The 22,665-nt window shown below is 37.6% G+C and overlaps 1 protein-coding gene and 1 long non-coding RNA gene across 3 annotated transcripts in view; one reads left to right on the forward strand and one right to left on the reverse strand.

The window, feature by feature from the left end:
- The first annotated feature begins 14 nt into the window (after positions 1-14).
- On the forward strand, positions 15-878 carry LOC102214475 (uncharacterized). Its single transcript, XR_311585.2, has 3 exons — positions 15-138; positions 247-320; positions 413-878. It is a non-coding gene; the product is annotated as an uncharacterized LOC102214475 (long non-coding RNA).
- A 28-nt stretch (positions 879-906) lies between these two features.
- nptnb (neuroplastin b) overlaps positions 907-22,665 on the reverse strand; it is a 25,544-nt gene continuing 3,785 nt past the window's right edge. Inside the window, exons 2-9 of one of the 2 annotated variants that reach the window (XM_005727675.1) lie at positions 15,162-15,509; positions 10,573-10,747; positions 9,418-9,512; positions 6,399-6,532; positions 5,752-6,025; positions 1,647-1,656; positions 1,465-1,538; positions 907-1,372 (exon numbers count right to left, since the gene is read on the reverse strand). In XM_005727675.1, the coding sequence (XP_005727732.1) occupies positions 1,478-1,538; positions 1,647-1,656; positions 5,752-6,025; positions 6,399-6,532; positions 9,418-9,512; positions 10,573-10,747; positions 15,162-15,509 (1,097 nt within the window). In that variant the 3' untranslated portion in view covers positions 907-1,372; positions 1,465-1,477. Of the gene's footprint in view, positions 1,373-1,464; positions 1,539-1,646; positions 1,669-5,751; positions 6,026-6,398; positions 6,533-9,417; positions 9,513-10,572; positions 10,748-15,161; positions 15,510-22,665 lie in introns of both variants that reach the window. The other variant, XM_005727674.1, reaches the window with a different exon arrangement.

Genomic DNA, 22,665 nt, shown 5'->3' on the forward strand with positions numbered 1-22,665 from the left:
TTTTTTTTTTACTATAGCGATATGAAGAAAGATGCCAGTTTTTTTGTTTTTGTTTTGATCTCGCATTTAACTTCTCTGTGCCATTTTTGTCTTCTTCTCCCCTCTCCCCTTCAAAGATGATGAACCAGTTGGGCAAATGTAAGTAAACAAGTATCTTTATTGCCACAAATATAATTCATATGGGGATACTGTGATCTGCATGCCCATTACCTTTATGCCACTAAATTGTAAGTGCTTCTTTCCTAGGAAAACAAATTCAACAAACAACCACAAGGACAAAAACATTCGCCAGAGGAATACGAAATAAGCAATTTACTCAAGTAAGACACTGTTGTAGAGGATTGGGGCTAAATATAGAACCCACTGTGAGGATTATCCATAGTCACGCCTTCTCTTGAATTTCTCTCCACAGATGAGATGGCTAAACTGCATTTTTTTGACTACGTGAAGGTGTCAGAGGTGGATGGAGCTCTGGGCAGTTTTGAAAAAAGCATATCTTGTCTCATTTTATGAGAAACAATATCAGCATAACACTGGCAACAAAAAGAACATAATGGCTGTCTTAAGCATGCCTTATTCAGTCTTAAGTGGAGATTTCAGGATGAAGAATAATGACTAAAACCACCACAGAGGTGTACACATTTTTAATGTGCTGTTGATGTCTCCTTTCTTGATTTTATCATGTCCTCAAATGAGGTGATCCCTTTTGTATTACATATCATGTAAAATGCATGCAAGATAATTACAACGCAATAGGATACTCAGAATAGACATTTTCTGTTGTTATCCCTCGTGTGGCTTTTTTGCATCCAAAATTACCTTTTTTATGGAGTCATCCTTGCATATACATATACACATATATGTATATATATATACACATATATGTATATATATATATACATATATGTGTATATATATATACATATATGTGTATATGTATATGCAAGGATGACTCCATAAAAAAGGTAATTTTGGATGCAAAAAAGCCACACGAGGGATAACAACAGAAAATGTCTATTCTGAGTATCCTATTGCGTTGTAATTATCTTGCATGCATTTTACATGATATGTAATACAAAAGGGATCACCTCATTTGAGGACATGATAAAATCAAGAAAGGAGACATCAACAGCACATTAAAAATGTGTACACCTCTGTGGTGGTTTTAGTCATTATTCTTCATCCTGAAATCTCCACTTAAGACTGAATAAGGCATGCTTAAGACAGCCATTATGTTCTTTTTGTTGCCAGTGTTATGCTGATATTGTTTCTCATAAAATGAGACAAGATATGCTTTTTTCAAAACTGCCCAGAGCTCCATCCACCTCTGACACCTTCACGTAGTCAAAAAAATGCAGTTTAGCCATCTCATCTGTGGAGAGAAATTCAAGAGAAGGCGTGACTATGGATAATCCTCACAGTGGGTTCTATATTTAGCCCCAATCCTCTACAACAGTGTCTTACTTGAGTAAATTGCTTATTTCGTATTCCTCTGGCGAATGTTTTTGTCCTTGTGGTTGTTTGTTGAATTTGTTTTCCTAGGAAAGAAGCACTTACAATTTAGTGGCATAAAGGTAATGGGCATGCAGATCACAGTATCCCCATATGAATTATATTTGTGGCAATAAAGATACTTGTTTACTTACATTTGCCCAACTGGTTCATCATCTTTGAAGGGGAGAGGGGAGAAGAAGACAAAAATGGCACAGAGAAGTTAAATGCGAGATCAAAACAAAAACAAAAAAACTGGCATCTTTCTTCATATCGCTATAGTAAAAAAAAAAAGTTAAAAGTTCAGAAAATGCAGGAAGACAGCTAAAAGCCTTTATGACAGAATCATGCACTGATAAGTCACTGAAAGTTAGATATGGGCATCACCTGCTTAACTGCTTGAATTTCATATGCATGTATATGCTTTGTGCAATAAGTAGCTTCTTACATTAAAAGTGTTTTTGGACATTAATGTGTGCTTGGTCAGCAATGACATAATTGAAGTAGCAAAACTGAAATGTGAATTAAAACCAAGGAATTGCCCCTTAAAGAGCATCTTTAACACCCAACACTGTAAACTTAACCTCACACGCCATCTGAATCTCATGGGGTTCCTGTTCATCTCAGGCTGAGCATATGTGTAGGAGGATTGCAGATGGCTCACTTAAAGCCATCTTTTAATTACACTCAGCGATTTCATAGTGATTTTGAAGGGGCCTGGTACATGAGCGTGATAGTGTAGCTGATTTGGCAAAAAGAAAAATCATGCGCCTTCTTTAACCCGTCTGTCAGCATATAGAGAGTCTATCCAATCCAAGCAGTAGAACATAGATTTTATGGCAGTATATATTTTTGTAAAATAATTGTGTCAGTCATACAAAATTGCCAAAATTCATTTTAAGGCAGTGCAGTAAAACATTGTAAAGTAGACCACATTGTAACAATAAAAAATACCAAAAGAAGAGGAACTTGTGAAAAATAAATTGGGTTGAGTGAAAAGTTAGTTCCACAGCCTTGGGGTTGGTGCTTTGCATTCAGATGAAATGTGTTAACAGGTAAGTAGCCAGTCACAGTGAGAGATTTTCCATGCAGTTATAAGTCTGAGATTAGCAGCATTAGCGACATTCCATGGCATTAAAATGGAGCAAATTATGGCAGATCTAATGTTAGACAACAACATGGTTCTGGGAGTACTTAAAGGAGGAACAGCTGCCAGCATATAACACTGTTTTCACACCTCATATGTATACACCACAAAAGCTATGTTTACTATTACAGCTTTGCAAGCACAAATGCAATAACAAATGACAGATTTTTACTGTGTGAGATTAATAATCATGGTAACACATCAAGTCTGCTGAAGTGGAAGTTGAAGTGTCATTTTTAAACCTAAGAAAATAGATATGGGTTCATATCACAACATCTGTTTCGTGCCATAAAGTGGGCTGTTATTTAGCAAATAATCACACAGCATAATCTGTAATTTTAGCAGCTGGTTTCGAAACATACGATAGAAATGTCAGCCTGCATCAGAGCCTTTGGCTGTGTAGTGAAAAAAGTGTTCAAACAGCTCAGCCATCAAGAGACCAGAATTCATAATGCACACAGACAGGGGCCAAAACCTGTCTGTGTGCAACCTCTGGGAATATGGGATGCTAAAAGGAGATTTTAGAAAAGGCTGTGTATCGTGAGCTGGAAGTCCTCATTCCTGATTTGAATGGCATAAACATGGCAAATATAATCTACCTTAATCGCTTCATTTTCCAGTAGATGAAACCAAACTAGAGGCTGTGCACAGAGCTTACTTAGACTTGTGGTTTAGTTGCATATCTCTTATGTGCTATGAGTTTGTACTTTAGGAAAATGAAATATTTTTGTGCTTTTTCTACTTCTCTAATTACTAAGCACAATATAACAGATTCTAGTTTGTTAAAGAAATAAACTCCTAATAGCATGTCATTTTAAAACATTTGGTTATTTTTATATATGCAACTGAGACATAAAAAAATATTCTTAAATGCATCAACAAATACTGTTTTGGACCCCATCTAAGGATTAATACATAAGCCTGTCACACAACACTTTCTATGTGACTTTGTGGTCACAGAATCAAGACTTTGAAAAACACTTTAATATATGTAAATTTAATCAAGTTGGCTTATTTTCTAACTATTGCTTGCACATTTTATTTGGTAAATCTAATTTTGTTCATACTATGTCAATAAAAAGTGGGATGTACCCAGAAGCAATATTTGTTTAGTCTGTGTGTAACATAGAACTGGGGTACCCAGCTGGTTTGATTCACATAAACAGGGCAACTGTTGAGGCATTGAACTTTTTTTGTGTTCTTGCCTTATTTAAAAATGAAAAGAAGACAAATCTACATGAGTAGAGGTCAGACAGAACCCGTGGTGACTGAAGATCCCTTTGAGCTTTGCAGACTTTGTCATCTTGACAAATTATTATCAAGCAGTTCTGCCTGTCAGCTGAAACAGGAGAAACTTTTTTTTATTTCAAATTATCTTATTTATGGGGTACTATAGATATATAGATATACATAGATCTATAGATATATAGATCTATATATATTTATTTATTTATTTCTGTAATTACTTGAGCTACGTGCATGTATTAAATGTGGTTTTGAAATCAATTTTCCACACCACACCAGACATACACATAATAGTCTTTTGTTTGATAATACAACATTCAAACTTGGCTATATATAAATTATTTAGATATGCTTGTAATGTACATTGTATGATTCCAATCATTCTGATTGGGCTTTTACTTTGATTACAAATAATTGCTCTTTAGAGACATACAAAACAGATTCCATATCCATTAAAAAAGAATTGTTGCCTGTCGAACTAATAAGCCTAATGGAAATGGATAAGACTTTTATTTATCTGTTTATTTTATTTTACCATGACTTGTATAAGTTCAACTTCACTGACTGTGGTAAAATTTCAAAACTGCATCAAGCATCATGATATTTTGGGATGGACAGTAGGCTTGTAAAAACATTCAAAATGACAGAAAAAAAATGTCATGCAGGATCTCTCACTTACCACCCATTTAGATTATGTTGCCATTTGGAAAGAAGGGGAAGGGGACAAGAATTAACCAGTTAAGATATACTGTGGGACTGATAATGGATTGATTACCTTACATGTTTATGAACTCCTGTATTCTGCCTTCACAAGCAAATGTTTGTCATGAGAACAGTTCACTAATAGCCAACTATCTGAAGTGAGTTGTGCCCTCCCTCTGCCCCCCCCCTCTGTTGTTTACATGTGAATTTATGCCATATTTCCATGTGCCAACTTAATATAATCCTTATATGTTCTTCCATTCTCCGTTTGTTACACCACTCAAGAGCAAGGAGGCAAATCAGCTGGCCACTCTAGATCCCATCTGACAGCAAATGCAACATCATGTTTGAAAGTCTCCTTGTTCCAGTAACTTAAAATTGGGTGCAATCCATTGTCGATGACTTTTGACCCTATTGCAACTCATTCAATCATTCATTCATTCAATCATTCACGCATCATTCAATCAGAGATCCCTGACCTGCTGTCCATCTACACCAAGCGGTGCAAGTCCAAAGCTAGGAAGATTATGATGGACCTCTCCCATCCCAACAATGGACTCTTCTCACTGTTGAGGTCTGGGAAGCACTTCCGCTCCCTTAAGGCCAAAACAGAGAGAATGAGGAGGAGCTTCATCCCCCAGGCTATTCGGGCCCTGAACCAGGTGTAGGACTGGACTCTCCCACACACGTCACTATAAGACTGGACTCTCACACACATCACCACACGCACCACCACACATTTCCTATAATCCTATAATTCATAATCTTTATAATCTCTTCTGCTATTTGCACATTCTTTACTGTAAATTCCTAAGTTAATTTGTAAATTTTGTAGTAAATTGTAAATATTGTAAAACTTTTCTTCTGTCATTTAATGGTCGGGCATTGTACAGCTGCAAGCATTTCACCCCCATGTCATATTGTGTGTGGTTGTGTGTGTGCGTGTGTGACAAATAAAATTTGAATTTGAAAAAATTTGAACTATTTTACATTTCTTAAAATATATGGGGAAATTTTACTGATCTTCTGATTTACTGGTATTTTTAAAGCAACAACACAAATGTCTCAGGTTTTAAATTGCAGAGTTGCACTGTGAATGTAATGTATCTATATTACTAGTTACATATGGATTCTTACTGCCATTAGAAAAGCAAATGTTGTCTTACCATCGATGATGTCGTCTGGCCTCTTGCGTTTCTCATACACAACGATGATGACTACTAGGATTATAATTTCTGCCAGAACACCCAGAAAAGGCCAAAGTGGTGCAAGATGGCTGCGGACTCGAAGAATTGTAGTCTGAGCATTATTTCCAATTGCATTAGTGGCATTGCATTCATATATTCCAGGATCCGTGTTAATATCCAGGTTTAGTATGTTGAGCTCTGTGTAATTGTCTCTATTGGTGATGAAGATTCGCCCAGTCGAGTTGTCAAGCTCCTGCATTGAAACATAATGACCATTTAATTTAGTTGAACTGCAAGCATGTCCAAAAACCTACCTATCGTGCATCCCTGTTGTACCTTTATATATTTGCATTTATATTATATTTATAATAACTTTCTCATCGTTCTTAAACCTGTCGGTCTGTTTCTCAGTCAATTTTTATCATTTTAAAAATGATGCAATATGTAGCGGTGCCAGTTCAGCTCAGTGGGTCCGCAGGCAACCACACGCTCCATGGCTGGAGAGCGGCGGCCTGGGTTGAAATCCGACCTGGGACCCTTTGCTACATGTCCCTTCCCTCTCTCTGTCCAAAAAATATATCATTTTTATAAAGATGCAATATATATGTATACATATATTTATATACCATTGGGGATTTTCCATCCATCTTACGCCATGTCCAGGTGGGATGTGGATAACCGACAGACTTGCAGTAAAGCGTTGCATTCTCTCCCTCATTTTTGTTTTCACTTCGCTTGTGGCCAGTGATATCCGGTTTTGCTGAAAAGGTCATATAAATTAAAAAACAATATTGATGTAAGACATTCAATGCAACATTTAAACCTCTACCAGATGGCATAAATGAGGGGTTTTTATTTGGGTATTTAGAGGCTAGTGTACTCTAAGATTGGATTAATTCCTTCAGTTTCTTCTGAAATTTTCTGAAAGATTACAGGAAGACATTTGGGGAAAAAAAAGTCTTACATCACTTTGTATTTTACATTTCAAGCTTGCATTTTTCTCCTTAAGTAGCGGTTGATCTGGTATGCTAAGGTAAATGGTTATCTGCAATATATTTGCCAGTTAACTCTTTTGATTACTCTTTTTTTTCATACACAACATTGCCATGCAATCAAAACGTTGTGGATTTAGATTTTTTTATGATTAAAAATGTTGTTAAAACACTGGAAAATGTATCTCACACCCTTTCAGCCGAAATATGGAAACAAACTAACCACCTGTGACTCTTCAGCTGGGCAAACATTGCAATAAAATAAACCCTATGTGCAAAATAGCATTTCACTCAGTAGAATAGAGGTTTGCAAAGAAATACAGCTTTTATCAAGAAGTGCCATTTTTGATGTTTAGTTATTTTGTAAGCATGTACTCTACTCCCAAACACGCATTAGAGAATATCACATTGGAACAGATAAAAAGCAGTAGGATATAATTCATAAAGGAACAGGGTTATCAGTATGATATGAGTGCCTCCAGATGTTTCCATTCAAAAAACTCTTCAGTGAATTCCACAAAAAAATGTGCAAATTGGCTCTGACTAATGAATTAACTGATAATGAAAATTAAACAGGGGTTATGAGCTTAATAAATTCAGGCATATGCCATAAAGCACTGCAACACGTGCCAAGTCATACTGATATATGAAAAGAAGTCTTTCTAAAAGGTGAAACATGAACTCTCCTTTTAACTCTCCACAGCATCAAGAAAATAGCTGTTCCTTTTTTTTCTTTCACTAATCCTCAAAAATTACAATGATTCCTTCCATGCAATTAAGCAGGATAAGAGAGGCCTGGAGTGAGCATTTTTCAGCTGCGCATGGATGGAGCAGGAGGGGTCTGAGCTCTTCTGTGACATCATCCCACTCTAATTATGGAGCACACGTGCTCCCTCAGCAGGGGAGTGGTTATGCTCATTTGTGCCTTATCCTGACTGTATTATGTCAGTGACTGACAGCACAGAGACAGCCCTCGGAGTGGTGCAAAAACAGACAGAAACCTCCATTTCACACTCCTGACTGTGATTATTAATCTCTGTGTGCTAGACAGAGGTAACACATGAACGCGAGAGGTCTGTGTTAGAAAGAGCAAGGTCATAGAAAAATGTTAAAAGTTGGTCAGGATAGTAGATGTTAAATAGTTTTAAATCTTTCTTTAGTTCGCTTTCTAATTATAATTTTACCTACAGCACAGATTGTGACTCTCGATTTCTGCATTGTCAATTTCTCTTGAGGAAAGGGATCAGGATTCAAATTAAGACATTTCATAGGAGAAATGTGCTTAGAATTTAAGGAAATTTGTGAAATACGAGGTACCAAATATGTATCTGTGGTAAGCTTAGTGTCACAGACAATAAACTCTACTCCTGCCACAGAGATGGCTGGGACCGGATTCAGAGCCTTAATCCTACAACATCACAGAACCCTCCATCTGTTGCCTCTGAGCTGAGTCCTGCAAGGATGAGTGTGCCAAGGACACTGTAGGCGAGGGATCTCAGTGAACTGCTGCCAGTAGTGCAGTGCAAAGCTGGCTTGCTTAACAGTGGGCTTGCTACCTGGGTCACAAGAGATCTCAAACACCTCTAGAAAATCACAAAAACAGTTAAGAACTGAAGAAAATTCTTTATCCAGCAATGGTACTCACACTGGACACCAAAATGTTTGGCTGTTTAAAATATATCTGAAAATTGAATGGAAAAAATAATAATAATGAGCATATGATGAAGTCTTTTCATCAGCCCACTGATTTTTCTTCCAGGACAGATAGCAAGCTTCAAAAGTCAGAGGCCTGCAGTCCAGTGATGGCTAGGACACTTCAGTTTGAATAGTGATGTGTCCCATCATCTCACGATCCAGTGCAAGCAGAACACACACGGTCATCATCCATGTTATGTAATCAGGCAGCGCTTTAAGACAGCCACAGAGTAAGAGGCAGGGCATGCTCAGTATGCACCATAGCCATGCCACAGCAAATTGGCTTAAGCACTACACACAGGCAAGCTTCTCTTGAAGAGGGTTTCACTTGCCCTTACTCAATCCCTTATTCAAGTTGATGGCTTCACTGTCAGCTTGAATGAAAGCAACACAGTTGTTCTCTGGTTAGCTTTCCTGCTGCTACGTCTAATGACCTAGTTCATTTTCATAATTTTCTCTACTGTTGATTCCATCCAAAAAAAACCTCAAAACAAACAAAAAAACAATAATATTAACCAGTTTTTTAGTGAACTGTATATAAGGATGCCTCCAAGTGGGCTTTGTGATTTGCATGTTTTGGAGAGCATGTGCAGTGCCTGTCCATTTTGCTAGAGTGTTGTCTCAGTGAAAGCCAAGACTGACAGCAGCCTCAGGAATACTCCCTGTCATCACGACTGCACTGGATGAATGCAAACACCTTCGTAAACTTGGGCTCTATTTACAGAGCTTTAGGTGGTTAATGTTTTTAGGTTACATTCACTCCCCCATCTCTCAATGGGAAACCACAAATGGCATTACCATGTCATCATGCAGTGAGCTAAAATGTCAGTGCTTTCTCAAAATCTGAATACACCAGGGAGGAAGTCAGCTAACATTATTCAATCATATCATGTTTGCTAACATCAAGCAATCTTATTCTTGTCTTACTGACTTGTTTTATGACATGTAGAAATCATACCTTTTACTTCAATCGTAGCGTTGGCATTTGGTGCCGTGTCAAATGTGTAAACACACATGTATTCCCCAGAATCGTCAGCACGTGGCTTGTTGATTCTGCAACAAAAATATAACAAAACCAATTATTCCATACCACCAGTCACTTACCAGTAACTTACACTTTAAGCAGTCAAGTAATGTAAAATAATTCCAGGTTAACTTTAATAATTAGTTTACTGAACTCCAGCAGTAAAAGCCCAGAAGGCCATTGGAGACAAATGTTGGCATTATGCTGTTATATTACGGAACAGCAGCTCTGCATACTGCAGAGAAGGGCACCATAAGCATTTTAGCTGTACTCTTCAGTGTATTACTGATGTAATGTGACAAGGAAGTGACCAATTGGTCTTATCTTGTGGCTAGAGAGAGTCTGTGGTATGTCTTTGGGGGCGACAGTAGCTTTGTGCTCCAATGATTATACTGTGTGACAACAGGAAGCAACAACTAGTTGGTACTTTAGGCTATAATAAAGGTTTCACTTTTTCATTTCTAAATAAACGCAGAGATATGATTTAAGATTGATTTAACGCAGTGATAAGCTTTAAATGGGAAGTCAGAAATGAATTTCAACCCAGGTTTCAATAAGTAATTGTAAAATATTTGAAAACAAGCACATACAGAAGTCTGAATTACCTGGATTCTCAAGTTAAATTGAGAATAATTAATACTGTCTCTTTGTATTTTGGAGTAAGACTGTATGTACATTTTAATTTTAATGTAGTTCCTGTCTCTTCTTTTTCTACAGAAACTCATCACAAACAGTCACACTGACTGTTTTTTGTAGGACAGGAAATGTCACTACACTGTGGTTTACAACTGAAACTCTGTACAACAGTCACCTTTCAGGCTTAGACCCTAATTAGCGTAAGACTTTGGCTTTGCAAGGTGCTGCTCTTCAAGCACTGCTCAAGTCCCCTACAGAGACAAATATGACAAGGCGAGATTAACTTGGCACTGTTTTTACTGGAATAATAACCTTCAGGTTACATGAATCATTTAGATAATTTGTAGGTGAATTCTCATTTACTTTACATTACCGAAATCACTTAATCTCATTACTTATTCTCTCCTACGCTGCACGTCCAACTTGGAACTGGGAGGAAAATCTTTGTGTCACCTGTATATTGTGTCCTTCTGTTCCGTCCGTGTGTTGGGGATATCCTGTCCATTTTTCATCCAGAAGCTTTCCTTGTGGCGTGTATGGGCAGTGGTGAGGTTACACTGCAGGATAACTTGTTTACTAGAGGTGTCTGCTGTTAAGATGGTCTGATCAGAGGCATTGATCTTTGGTTCTGGAAGACAGAGAGTCAAACCTTATCCCAGAACATAAGGCTCAAATCTGTTTCTATCCTTCCTCCCATGCTGTACTTGCTGTAGGCTGTATTCTGTTTTTATATGATCTGTGTAGGAGGGTGTCTATGAAGTGAAGTTCACATAACAAATAAACAAAAAGCATAATAGGACATGAAACCACCAGGATGCTCTGCGTATAATATTAATCTTGTGTATAGCAATTATCCACAGTACTACCTGAATGTTTCATTTGTTTACAGCAGTAAAATGAAGGCTTAACTGATCTACCAAGGTAAAATTTGAATTGTGGCTCTCACACTGTGTTCTACTAACACGGACACGTTTTAACTGACATCTGCAGTAAGGTTAATTATAAAGCTGGATGGTGTACCACCCAAATTCCTGATTAAACTACTGCCAACTTGTCTGAAAACATCATCACATTATATGTACCTGATGATCAGGGGCCTCAATCATAACCAGCATGTAATCACAAAACATAACTTGTGCATTGCACAAAAGTTTAGACACTTCATCACTGAAAAAAAAAAAAAATCAGATTAATGATCGACAGTGAGTGTTCTCGGGCCAGTAGTGTTATAAACTGTTTGTGCTTCATGATTAACCTATTCTTAAACTTGACTTTTTCTAGAGGTAACCCTGAGTATGACTGTTTTTTTAAGAGCTGTTGCAGCTATTAGCCTCTTAAACTTTGCTGAGCTTGTAACCTAACCCATATCCACAGGAAAAAATATATACATAATTAGATGGTTTGCATTAACCATATATGCTTAATTATGGAAGTGTAACATATGACATGAGGCCACATTTTTCAGTTAATTGTGATCTACAGTCTTACAAATGAGACATCGGAGATAATAATTTACATAAGTGAACAGACCTTTTGACATTATGGAGCTGAATGTATATGTAGACGTTTAAATAGCTAACCACACTGGTTACCAAACAATACCAGGGTCAATTCTTCAAGGACAATCAGGGAAGGTGTCATCCGAGAGCGAGGTGCCCTTTGCTCTGCCTTGAGTAGTGAGTGAGAAGCTTCCTCTCCACTGCCCCTCCTCCTCCTCCCGGGCTGGCCAACCATGGCAACAATGGAGCCCCCGAGGGGAGGAGCAGAGAGGAGAAGCATCATAATCCTACTACTGGCTGCTTCTGCAAGGCCACTAGCAAGGCAAAAGGAGAGAGAGGGGAAAGAAGGGCTACTGAGACTAGCAATTGACTTCTGTTAGCATTTGTGGTACCCTCTTGCTGTAATCCTGTACACTCAATAGCTAAGGGGAAGTCTCTCCCCTCCCCCCTTATCTCTCTCTCTCCCCCACCAAGCAGAGCCACATGAACTATTAATAGTATGTTCGAGTCATGCGTACAAACGCACAACATGAGGTACATAAATTAACATTTAGCAAACACGGCACAATGGTCCACAGGCAATTTAACCAGAGGTTGTTTGTAGGACACCTTGTCACTACTTAAAATCTGGTAACTACTGGATAATATATTGTCATACCAGAATGTAACCAAATCACAAAACCTAGTCTTTTCCTCTGGCAGCTACTCTAATACAGTGCTACTTTGAGGTTGGATGGTTAGATCAAACTGATTGGCAGATACTTGACAGATCTGTTTTAATTTTTAAGTAGCTTTGGAGTTTGCCAAGATTTATTAAATCAAATAATCTTAACAGCTTAGACATACTAATCAACTTAGCAGTGGCTGTGTCACAGTTGTGTTGTGTCATTTTAAAGGGCAGGGCAGGCCTCATAACTTCTTTGTAGCATATTAAAACAGGAAAGGTGCACCGTCAAGGAAAACCACATTCTGAACATGTGGTGGAGCTAAATGCTCTTAAGAACTCAATAACAATAATAATAATAATAATAATAACAATAATAATATCTCTTTGCAATTCGTACCATTATGACAGTTAGGATGCTACCTTGCTTTCTGGGTGTACAGTATGTCTGCGCTCAAAATCCAGTGAGATTTGTTGTGTGTAGTTAGCTTTAGTGATACTCCACACAAGCTCTATGTGAAGCTATCTGAGTATGAAACACTCAACCGTTGAAATGCTATGGAAAAGATTTATGTTTTGTATTTTGTTTTGTTTTTTTAGAGGAAAAAAAAACTTTAATTTGAATTGGTAGTGGTCAAAATTATAAAAACAAAAAGTATTTTTATGTAGCTTTTATGCTCAAGCCACTCCAGCAGAGTAAGTCCTTTATAATGCAAAACTGATGTATTTAGCCATATTTTGGTGTGTGTGTGTGTGTGGGGGGGGATTTTTCCAGATATTCTGATATTTTTCCCAATGTGACAAACTTTACTATTGGGTTTGGTTGTAAGTAACATGAATTGCAATGTAAGTTACAGTTAAAGAACAGCATTTTGGGATATATACTCATTCGCTTTCTCATTGAGAATCAAATGAGAACATACAAACCACTTTCATGTTGGTGTAAAATATATGAAGCTACAGACAGCTGCCAAGCATAAAGATTATCTACCAATAACTAGTTTTGTAAACACACTCAGTTAATTGATGAGGTTGCAGTTACTGCCTTTTTATGTGAACTTGGAAGCAGGTATCAGCTTTAGCCTTTCTGCTTTTGTTTCCATTTGAAGCTAAGCTAACTGGCTGTAGCATTCATCATAGTCACATGGGTGGCATCAATATTTCCCAAATGGCTATTCATTTGTTATGAACCCAAAAAATATTTGAGTGTTTCATAGCTTTGGGTACAGTATCACTTTAAACACATGTTAATTAGGCACATACACAATAACAAATGTATCTGCAGTAGATTTCGTTTTTTTCAGTAATTAAAAAAAGCCTTGTAGCTGAAATCAAATACTGCATATATATTTACATATTTAGATCTTTTTGGCATATTCTCTGGAGTGATGCACATTAACAAAGTAAATTAAGGGAAAAAGGGACCAAAACAAAAACAAGACAACCAGATTGTTGCACATTTCCTGAGTGACAAACTATTGCTAGGCTATAATGTATAGCCTGTAATATACATGTAATATTTGCATACTACATGTATATGGATAAAACATTTACTCCTCAGTAATGACAGAATATATTTAGGACCTGAAGGATTTGGAGAGAAAATAACATGCAAATAACCCAAGTGAACTGCTAACCACAACCCTGGTGCCCTTTTCACCATTTTAAATGAGGGCGTAAATTAAATCAGCCCCAATCCTAACAAATAGCACTCACACGTGAATCAAAATATGTCAGTCCAATCAGAAGAGCCAGCAAAAATCAGACTCATCTAAACTTTTCCGATAGCTTCACTGTGACTAACAACATTCCACATGTCCCTGTGCTCTAGTGGGCAGAGCACTGAAGCATGCACAGGATAGAAGGGTCCAGTTAAAACTCAGTTTGTATGACTGTTTGAGTGAATTGAGTAGAGGGTTAAAGGATATAATGTCATTACTGATTCACAGTCACACTCTTCATGGCTGAGAAGGCACAAGGTAACACATTGCACAGGGAGGTCCAGAGGGACTGTTGTGTACAAGTTAAGTCTGTCTCATCTGGAGAGAGACATGCACAGCTCCCTTACATTTCCATCCTTTATTGGATTACCACACACAAATTTGAAAGCAGAAAATGTTTGCTTTTATCAGGAAGGAGTTGACAGCAGGAATCACTGTTTTACACCTTAGCAGAGCCCTCCTTGTGTCTTCTTTCAGTCCCATTTGCACCGTGCCCAGAGTGAGAAAGCCAAATGAAAAGCACCATTACTTCAAAGCACCGCTAGATTTCCACTGCATTTAGCAGGCAGGTCTTTGAAGTAAACAAAACAAGCCACACAATGTAAGAGACACAGCTTAATGTTAAAGCAATAAGTATCACAAATAAATTTAGGAATAGGAAATGGGTCGGAATTAGGATACAGAGAAATAGATAATGATCAAAATATTGTAAAAGGACAAATGAGACAGTAAGAACAAAGGTTTGCTGCGGGTAGAAAGAAGAAAATGCAGATTGAGACTGGGTAAAGTTCCTGGGTTTGTGGTTATTTACAACAAGATGCTCAATGGATTTTGGAAAGACAGGGAATCTAGTGAACAGAAAGAGAACAGAAATATTTACCAAATCTAATTTAATATTAATGAAAACAAAACACAAAAAGAAAGCCATTTATACAATTTGAAAAAAAAATTTCTGTTAAGAGTTATAAAGTTATAAATCAAGTTAAGAAAGGAATTTGAATAATGTTGGGGGTTTTTTTTTTTCATTTTTTTCAAGCCTGGCCAGTGACTGTTGCAGTGAGGGTGAGCTCTTGAGAGGTTTTAACAGCCTTGAGTGGTTGGGAGTGGGGATTTGTAGTTTGTTGACCATCTAGATACTATGGGACATAGACCACTCACTCTGTAGCACCGAAATGGTGGCCTGGGCGCGGATCCAAGTGATGGCTGGGTTTTGTCGGAGGTCATTGCGCCTGGGGTCGTTGCTTGCCCGACATTCATAGGTCCCAGAGTCCTCCAGTGTGAGGCGTGTGATACCGAGCACACTGACTCCATTGGTGCCGTAGGCTGTGTTGATAGATACCCGACGTTTGCGGGCTCCGTCCCACAGCTGCTTGAAGGAGTCAGCTCGGTTGACCTCAGCATACCACCACTGGATCTCTGGAGTGGGGTAACCGACCACCTCGCAGTACAGCTCAAAGGTGTCTCCTGTAAGCTTAGTCTCTGAGAGTGGAGACTTGACAAACCCAGCTAGAGAGGAAAAGCGTATCAGGATGGCAGGGAAGGAAAGGGTAGAAGAGGGTTAGAGCAGAAGGAAGGCATGGAAAGGCCAAGGAAAAGAGAAGGAAATTAATAGGATCAGAGAACATATAAACAAAAGAGAGGATGATTAAAGGCAAATCAAAAAGCAGCAAGCCTGAAATTATTGATAGGTTAAAAAAAAGGTTAATGATTCTGTAAATCCAGTCCATTCAACGTCAAGGTTCCCTGGCCCACTTAAGGCCAACTGTCACACAAAGTCATAGTCAACCAGTCGCAAAATAGTGCCAGCTGCAAATAGTGCTTGATATCTTGTTTGCCTTTTCTTTTTGTCTCTTTCACACGTAACCATACGAAGATATGGGATGTACCTTTCATGTGTATATTCTTGAACAAAAAGACAACATCAGTACATTAAATGCAGTCCATAGACACAAGAATATGGAGAAGGGGAACTGTTCACCTAGTGCCATGTACCTTAATCATTTTTTTAATGGCTTGTTTGCCAATTGAACAATGACCTAACTCTATTTTCAGCTATTGTGTCCTAGTAGTCAGGGCATCACACCTATTTGACAACATTAAGGTGAAAATATCATGTTATATGTATTTGGTACTACTGAATGCAAACACTGTAACAAATCCAAAACAGATTTTTCAAACGCAATGATCAAGAAAGATTTACCTTGAACTCACTTTTCATGCCACCCTGTCAGAGGAAGAAATGACATTTAACTGTTGAACTCTCAAACGAAATAACAAAATATTGGAGATTTAACCGTTGCATGCAGTTATTACCTCCAACAAAGATTTTAGCTTGTTAGTTAGACAAGTATCATGAATAAATAAAAATATCAGTTTCCTATAACCATCGATTTGTTTTCCAAAATCACTGATCTTTTTTTAGGATCATAGGTTGCTGGAGTCTATCCCAGCACATGTTGGCTGAGAGGTGAGGTGCAGCCAGTCTGTCACAGGGCTAACACACAGAGACAGACAAACATATTCACACCCCCTTTCACACTCAGAGGGTATTTACACCAGTTCACAAAACATGTATGCCACTGAACTGTAGGAGGAAATTGAATATACGTCAGATTGTGTGTGCTCCACTCTTAGCAATGCAACAAGCACTAATGCTTGTAAATGAAATGATTTTTTTTTTTGTATTTTGTAAACATTTAGCATGGAAAGTAATAAATAAAAGATCTGCCTTTGTCAATTTTCATATTGCCTATGTAAAGTACTTCACCAAAGTTGTCCTAAATAAATGTAACTGTATGTATGCATTATAATCTCTTTTCATCCATATCAGCTCTTCCTGCTAATGCTAGAAATTAGGTCAGGCTGCTTACATTTTGGATAAGCTAGACTTTAAGAGCAGGTTTTCAAAATTCACATATGGTCACAGTGGTATAACACAGTCTGAGTTCAACTAGCTTTTCCATCGTAATGTGAAACTTGAATATGCCCTCATCTCTCCAATACTGGTATGCGATCTCCCAAGTCTGCCGCTCAGACAGACTGCCTGACTGTCTTTGTGTGTTATATACGAAACATGAAATATGGTGAATTTCACAAAAAATTCCATAATCCACCCGTGGCATCCATAGGCATGGATCTGTGCCTGATTCACAACCCTGTTCCATGTCAGTAGTTAGCCCAGCAAAACACTGGCAGACTTAATGAACCCGATTTAATGACAAATCACCTGGGCCACAGACACTGTTCTCTGCTGGCCCTATAGCTTTGTCAGCTGTAAACCACACGTGCTTAAATCATTAGAAAAATACGCTGCCTTAACACTGCCCTCAATTCTGGTACAGGAAATGGGAATGAAAAGCCTTAGGTCTCCCGAGTGCTAGACTGTTTGTTGTGTCTAAATACAACGGCTTACAGGCCCTCCTAGATCTGTCTGTCCTCCTCAAAGTTATGTATCTTAGGCGCACGAACAGATAAGCTTGTAGAAGCCCAAGGAAGGAGTGTAACTGCAGTATTCACCCCCACAATAAATCCACTAATATTTCATTTAAAATATTTGATTTAAGGTTTAACTAACAGGTGAATGAGTAAAAAGTCCATTTGTATAATGCCAAAACACAAAGCATTTTTCAGGGCTGTTAGTTTAAAGGAAAAATTATCAATGTTTTAAGAAATTATTAATTTAATTTAATGAAATGATTTCAAGGGTGCTACCCAACAACTCCCTGGTTACATAAAGCCAAGCGAAAATAACATTTCTAATAGAAAATACAATTTTTGAAGAGAATTTAGCAAAAATCTTAAAGAAAATGCAGTCTTCCTGCTAGAGATGTGTCTGGGGATATTAGGTGCAACAACTATGTGCAATGCCTAGAGATATGCAGAGTAATTAGCATTTGTTTCTTTTCTCTGGAAACATCTGGGCCCATCAAGCTCACCACATTATCCCACAGGGTGAATCCTAGCCTTTCCACCTACACATTTAAAGCAATATTTCAGTATAACTGAACACTTACTATCTCACTCTCAGTAACCGGCTGTGTCACATGACACATACAACTAGAGTCATCCATGCATGAGATCACAAAATTACAGTATAACTACTCAAAAAAACCAAAAAAACATAATGAATGTCCTCCAAGGTGTAAAGAAACTGACGACTCAATTTAAATTCAAGCCCAGGGAGACTCTGGAGAAATACTCATAGAAACAAACTACACAAACACCAGGCCAATGAGCAGACCAATTTTCAAGTTGTTTAAACAAGGAGCTTACACTGGCAGTGAAAACAAAACGCAAAGCAGCCAGCTGGTACTTATTCATTTCAAATCATGTTGGGAGACGAGAAGTGACAGAGAATGGTGGTATGACTGGTGGAATGATCTCAGCAGCTTGGTGATAGCTTGGTGATAAACACATTTTGCAAAGCTGATTCCATTTTTATTGTAGTCGTGTAATAATAACCAGTATTTATATTACTAAGTAGGTGCTGAGAGCCTGGGGGGATACGATTTCAAATTTATACTTCTGCCTGTCCACAACTAAAAATAAAATGCACATACATTAAAGTTCCAACAATATAAAACTGAGAGTGTGAACTGCAGTTATGTGGAAATGACTTAACTTTTTAACCGTTATTTATTAATGTTAAGTCAAACAACATTAGAATTGCAAAACTTATGAATAAAATAAGTCTAAATTAATTTTATGCATTATACACCAATACTGCCTGAGGTTGGGTGTGGTCTAATTCCTCAAAATACACAATATTGAAAACAAACTTTGGTGCAAGGGACTTGGTGAACTTGCATCACATTAGAAAGTCAGATTTGCTGTTTGTGCACAGTGTATGCAAATAAAAAACAGAATATAACATGGTGTAGATAACAGCCTGACATCTGGAATGATCTATCAAAAAAGTCTAACAAGAAGTAGACTCGTCTGTGAGGAGAGATCCTGTATGCTGCTCATCAGCTACTGAAGGCATGCAAATAAAGGCTCTGCTTATATTTCAGGCACTTGAAAGGTCTGCAGAGACTGCCGAAACGTTTACTCCAAAAATCTTTAGAGTGTCATTTACATTCTGTCTGTAGGTTTTAAAGATAGCTCCGAAAACTGAGATGGTATCTGTGTCACAGCTATACTTTCATGTACCACAGTACATTTTCACGTGCTCTGTTGCTAAATGTGACTAATTTCAGTCAATCTCCCCTTACCCACACCAATGTCTTATCAGGTTGTTGTGCATTATAACAGTACCTGCAATTTCTTTTCTTTTTTGCAAATTATAAAGCCAACAAAATGGCTGAACTGACATAACTGGCTACAACCTAAGCTGTCTGCTTTTCAGCAGCAAAGTCAGCTGTGGATGTTTTTATATGCTATACCCTCAAAGGAAAACTACATTAAATGAAACAAATATGAGCAGTGGGACTCAAACTGTGGAATGGGCTCACTGATGGAGAGTGGAACCACTGCCGGTGGGCATGGATGACCAGGGCAATAATAAGAATTGATACTATGTCGAAATATTCTTTTTTTTTTCCTTCAGGGAAAATAAAGTTTGTTATTGTGACAACCTTTATTACCTCAAATTCTACTCATTTAATCAGGAAAGTCAAAATCTTATATGATTGAATGGTTTAAATGATCCCAAACTAAAAAAATAATGAAACCCGTCATGTCATAGAACTACAGTGTCAAATGTTTTAGCTTACTTAACCTCCATTTGAAATTTGTACAGTACTATCGCAAAATAACCTACAGTCGTCTGTAACACGCTCTGTCTAAAGCTGAATGGAAGTCACAGTTATTAAAGCCTACATGCTCTTTTCATGCAGGTAGAGAAGAAAGCTCCCCTGAGAACTGACAACAAGCCCCACACCACCGCCATGCAGCCTGAGAGTGAGTCAGCTGCCTGCCTACAACCTGGATCCCCGTCCACAGTCCCACAACACAGGCAGAGAAAGCACAGGGTAGGAAACCCCCTAGGGCCAATGAACTAGTTATGTATAATGTGTGTGCGTGTGTGTATTTGCAAGCGTTTAAGTTTGTGAATGTGAGAGCACTTTGTTTTACATGATTGATGCTGTGACATATATATATACATATATATATATATAAATGGTTTACAGGTCATTTGAAATGTGTCATAGTTTTGCCCAGTGTTTGTATTTGGTTGTCTTTGTTATTGTTAAAAGAAAATTGTATATAGTGTGATCAGCTTCATGAAATGTGTTCTTTTATTGATGACCAGGCAAATGTCTATGTGACTTTTGACATGAACTCTTGTGTGATAAGCAACTAACACCTTCCTCTTTTATAAGAACATGCAGACTTAGAAAAGGGGAACCTCAGCTCTGAGTTCTTAGAATAACTTTGTGATCTTTGTACACACACACAAGCTTGTATAAATAAAGAACGCAGACAGTAATACAGCGCGAGTCTGGAGTACGAGCGCTCTATGACCGTCCTTGCGAGTAAAGACAACTGCAGTGTTTGTGCTTTTCTAACTCAGGTGTCTCAGCTGAAGAACTGCGGGGTGATTTTTAGAAATCCCCTGTCAGTTATACTTGAAAACTTTCACAATAGTGGCCTAAAAGGGGGTTTTTAAAGTTCAGGAAACTTCTTGGGTTTGTCACATTATAACTTATTTTGATTTTCACTTTTTAATTTTAAAAAACTGTGTGAATATATCATCTAAACACCAGTTTTTAAAGAAAATCTAGATATGATTTCAGGGTGATTTGAGGCTTAGCCGTCCTCGGAGTGAGCTAAGGTCACCAATCTCCAAATATCAAAAATAATCATAAAACTGTAACATGTTCTGCCCTCACAGGTGCCACAAAACAAGTGAGGAAGATCAGGAATCTATTTGTCAAGCAAATTCTGTAGGCAATCATCAGAGATCATCAGATTAGGCTTAAGTAAGAGCTTCTATGTGCTTTGGGTATCTAGTAGGATGAATGAAAAAACTGTTTTACAAAATGCAGAGCTAAAATAAAGTGCAGGACACAACATGGAGCATAAGCAATGGAGAAATATATTTAAAAAAAAACATCAAATACAGGTCTGTGAGTTTGTGCATATTTAGATAAAGTGACTATTTAGAATAAATCATTTAACAAGACAAACGGGAAGTATCCCATTCAGGCCCCAACTGAAATTAAGTCACCAGTTCACGTTGATGCATATTTCAACACTTCACCTAAGTTCAGTGGAGCAAAGAAATGCCTTGTAGTCAGTTTTATTGTAAAAGCTGATAATGATAGTATCCCCTGGTACTAAAATTTGCAGCACAGAGGCTATTCTTGACTGCTGTAGATATAACATTAATAACAGCTTAGCAGATGGACTCATGATATTGCGTAAGTTCCATATGCCTAGATCAGCAACAGTGTCTTTACATTTGAGGACTCCACATACATATGGGATCGGTTTTATGAATGTATTTTTTCACTGAGATCATTAAAACTTTAATTAACCCTAATTCCATGTTTCTGAACACTAACGCCTACCAAATGACCAGCATATTACATCACTAGTAACCACTTCTAAAAGTTGTCCTGCTTTAAATACCTACCAAACACGAAGTGGTGTATGTATGAAACTCATCTTTAAAACGCTAGAAGCATGTTTGAGAAAAGAGCAGTACTGAAACTTAACTGTTTTTATCATTGTTGCAAATATATGACATTAAAAAGCTTAGTTGTTAGAAAATCAAAGCTAGAACCCAAATATTAATTCTGTACATCGAGTCTGGTAAAATAACTACTACATATGAAATCTATTGCTAATTGGTTGTGGATGCTTCAGTAGAGTAAACAGAATTACTCTTAAAACCACTTCACTAAAGCTTCAGAGTCTCTAAAATATTAATATATGCCAAAATGAATATATGCATGAAATGTATATAGCTACTAGAGGGTCAGGACTAACATCTGGAATAAAAAGATGTATAAATGCTAATAAAATTCATTCAGTGTTCACATATTTCTGAGTAAAAAGTATACAAGTTATAGAATACATGTTTTCTGACTCACATATAATTGTAATTAAAACTTGCAAGCTAGGTTTTCAGAAAAGGGAGGCCTCAGGCTCACCAGTTCAGTTCTACTGGTAACACTTGAATCTGATATTGGGATCACAGGCGAGAGGCAACAGTTTAATGAGATTTAAATCCCAATAAACCTTGTGCGGGGGGTAAAAATTCTTTAATCCCATAAAACCACTAAACACTTCCTACTTCTGCTCAAAAGTGAAAGCAAGGGAGTTTAAATTATTTGATGTAACAATACAATAATTCCAGAAATAAGAACTACACTAGTACTGTCTACCACACAAGATGACAAATGCTATTCCCAAGTCTCCTACTGTACTTTTAGTTAGAACTATTGTCAAGATAAATGTGAGCTGAAAATCAGCTAATAGGTTTTCTGTTGTGCTATATCACTTGAAAAACACTCATGCCCATTAGAAAGTTTGGCTCCACATAAATCAAAGTAACATCCTAATTGAATATTCTCTCTGACCCTCAGTCCTTGTGCAGCACACATAGCTGGGGTTGTTCCCAGCTACGAGACCAGTAAGTATCAGAGGCCAGAAGCTAAACTGCGGAAATGCCAGGAGTGAATCTGAATGCACAGCAGGGTGGTATATATATATA

Source organism: Pundamilia nyererei, unplaced genomic scaffold (assembly GCF_000239375.1).
Source record: "Pundamilia nyererei isolate P.nyererei 1_Seehausen unplaced genomic scaffold, PunNye1.0 scaffold00025, whole genome shotgun sequence".
NCBI classification, from domain to species: Eukaryota; Metazoa; Chordata; class Actinopteri; order Cichliformes; family Cichlidae; genus Pundamilia; species Pundamilia nyererei.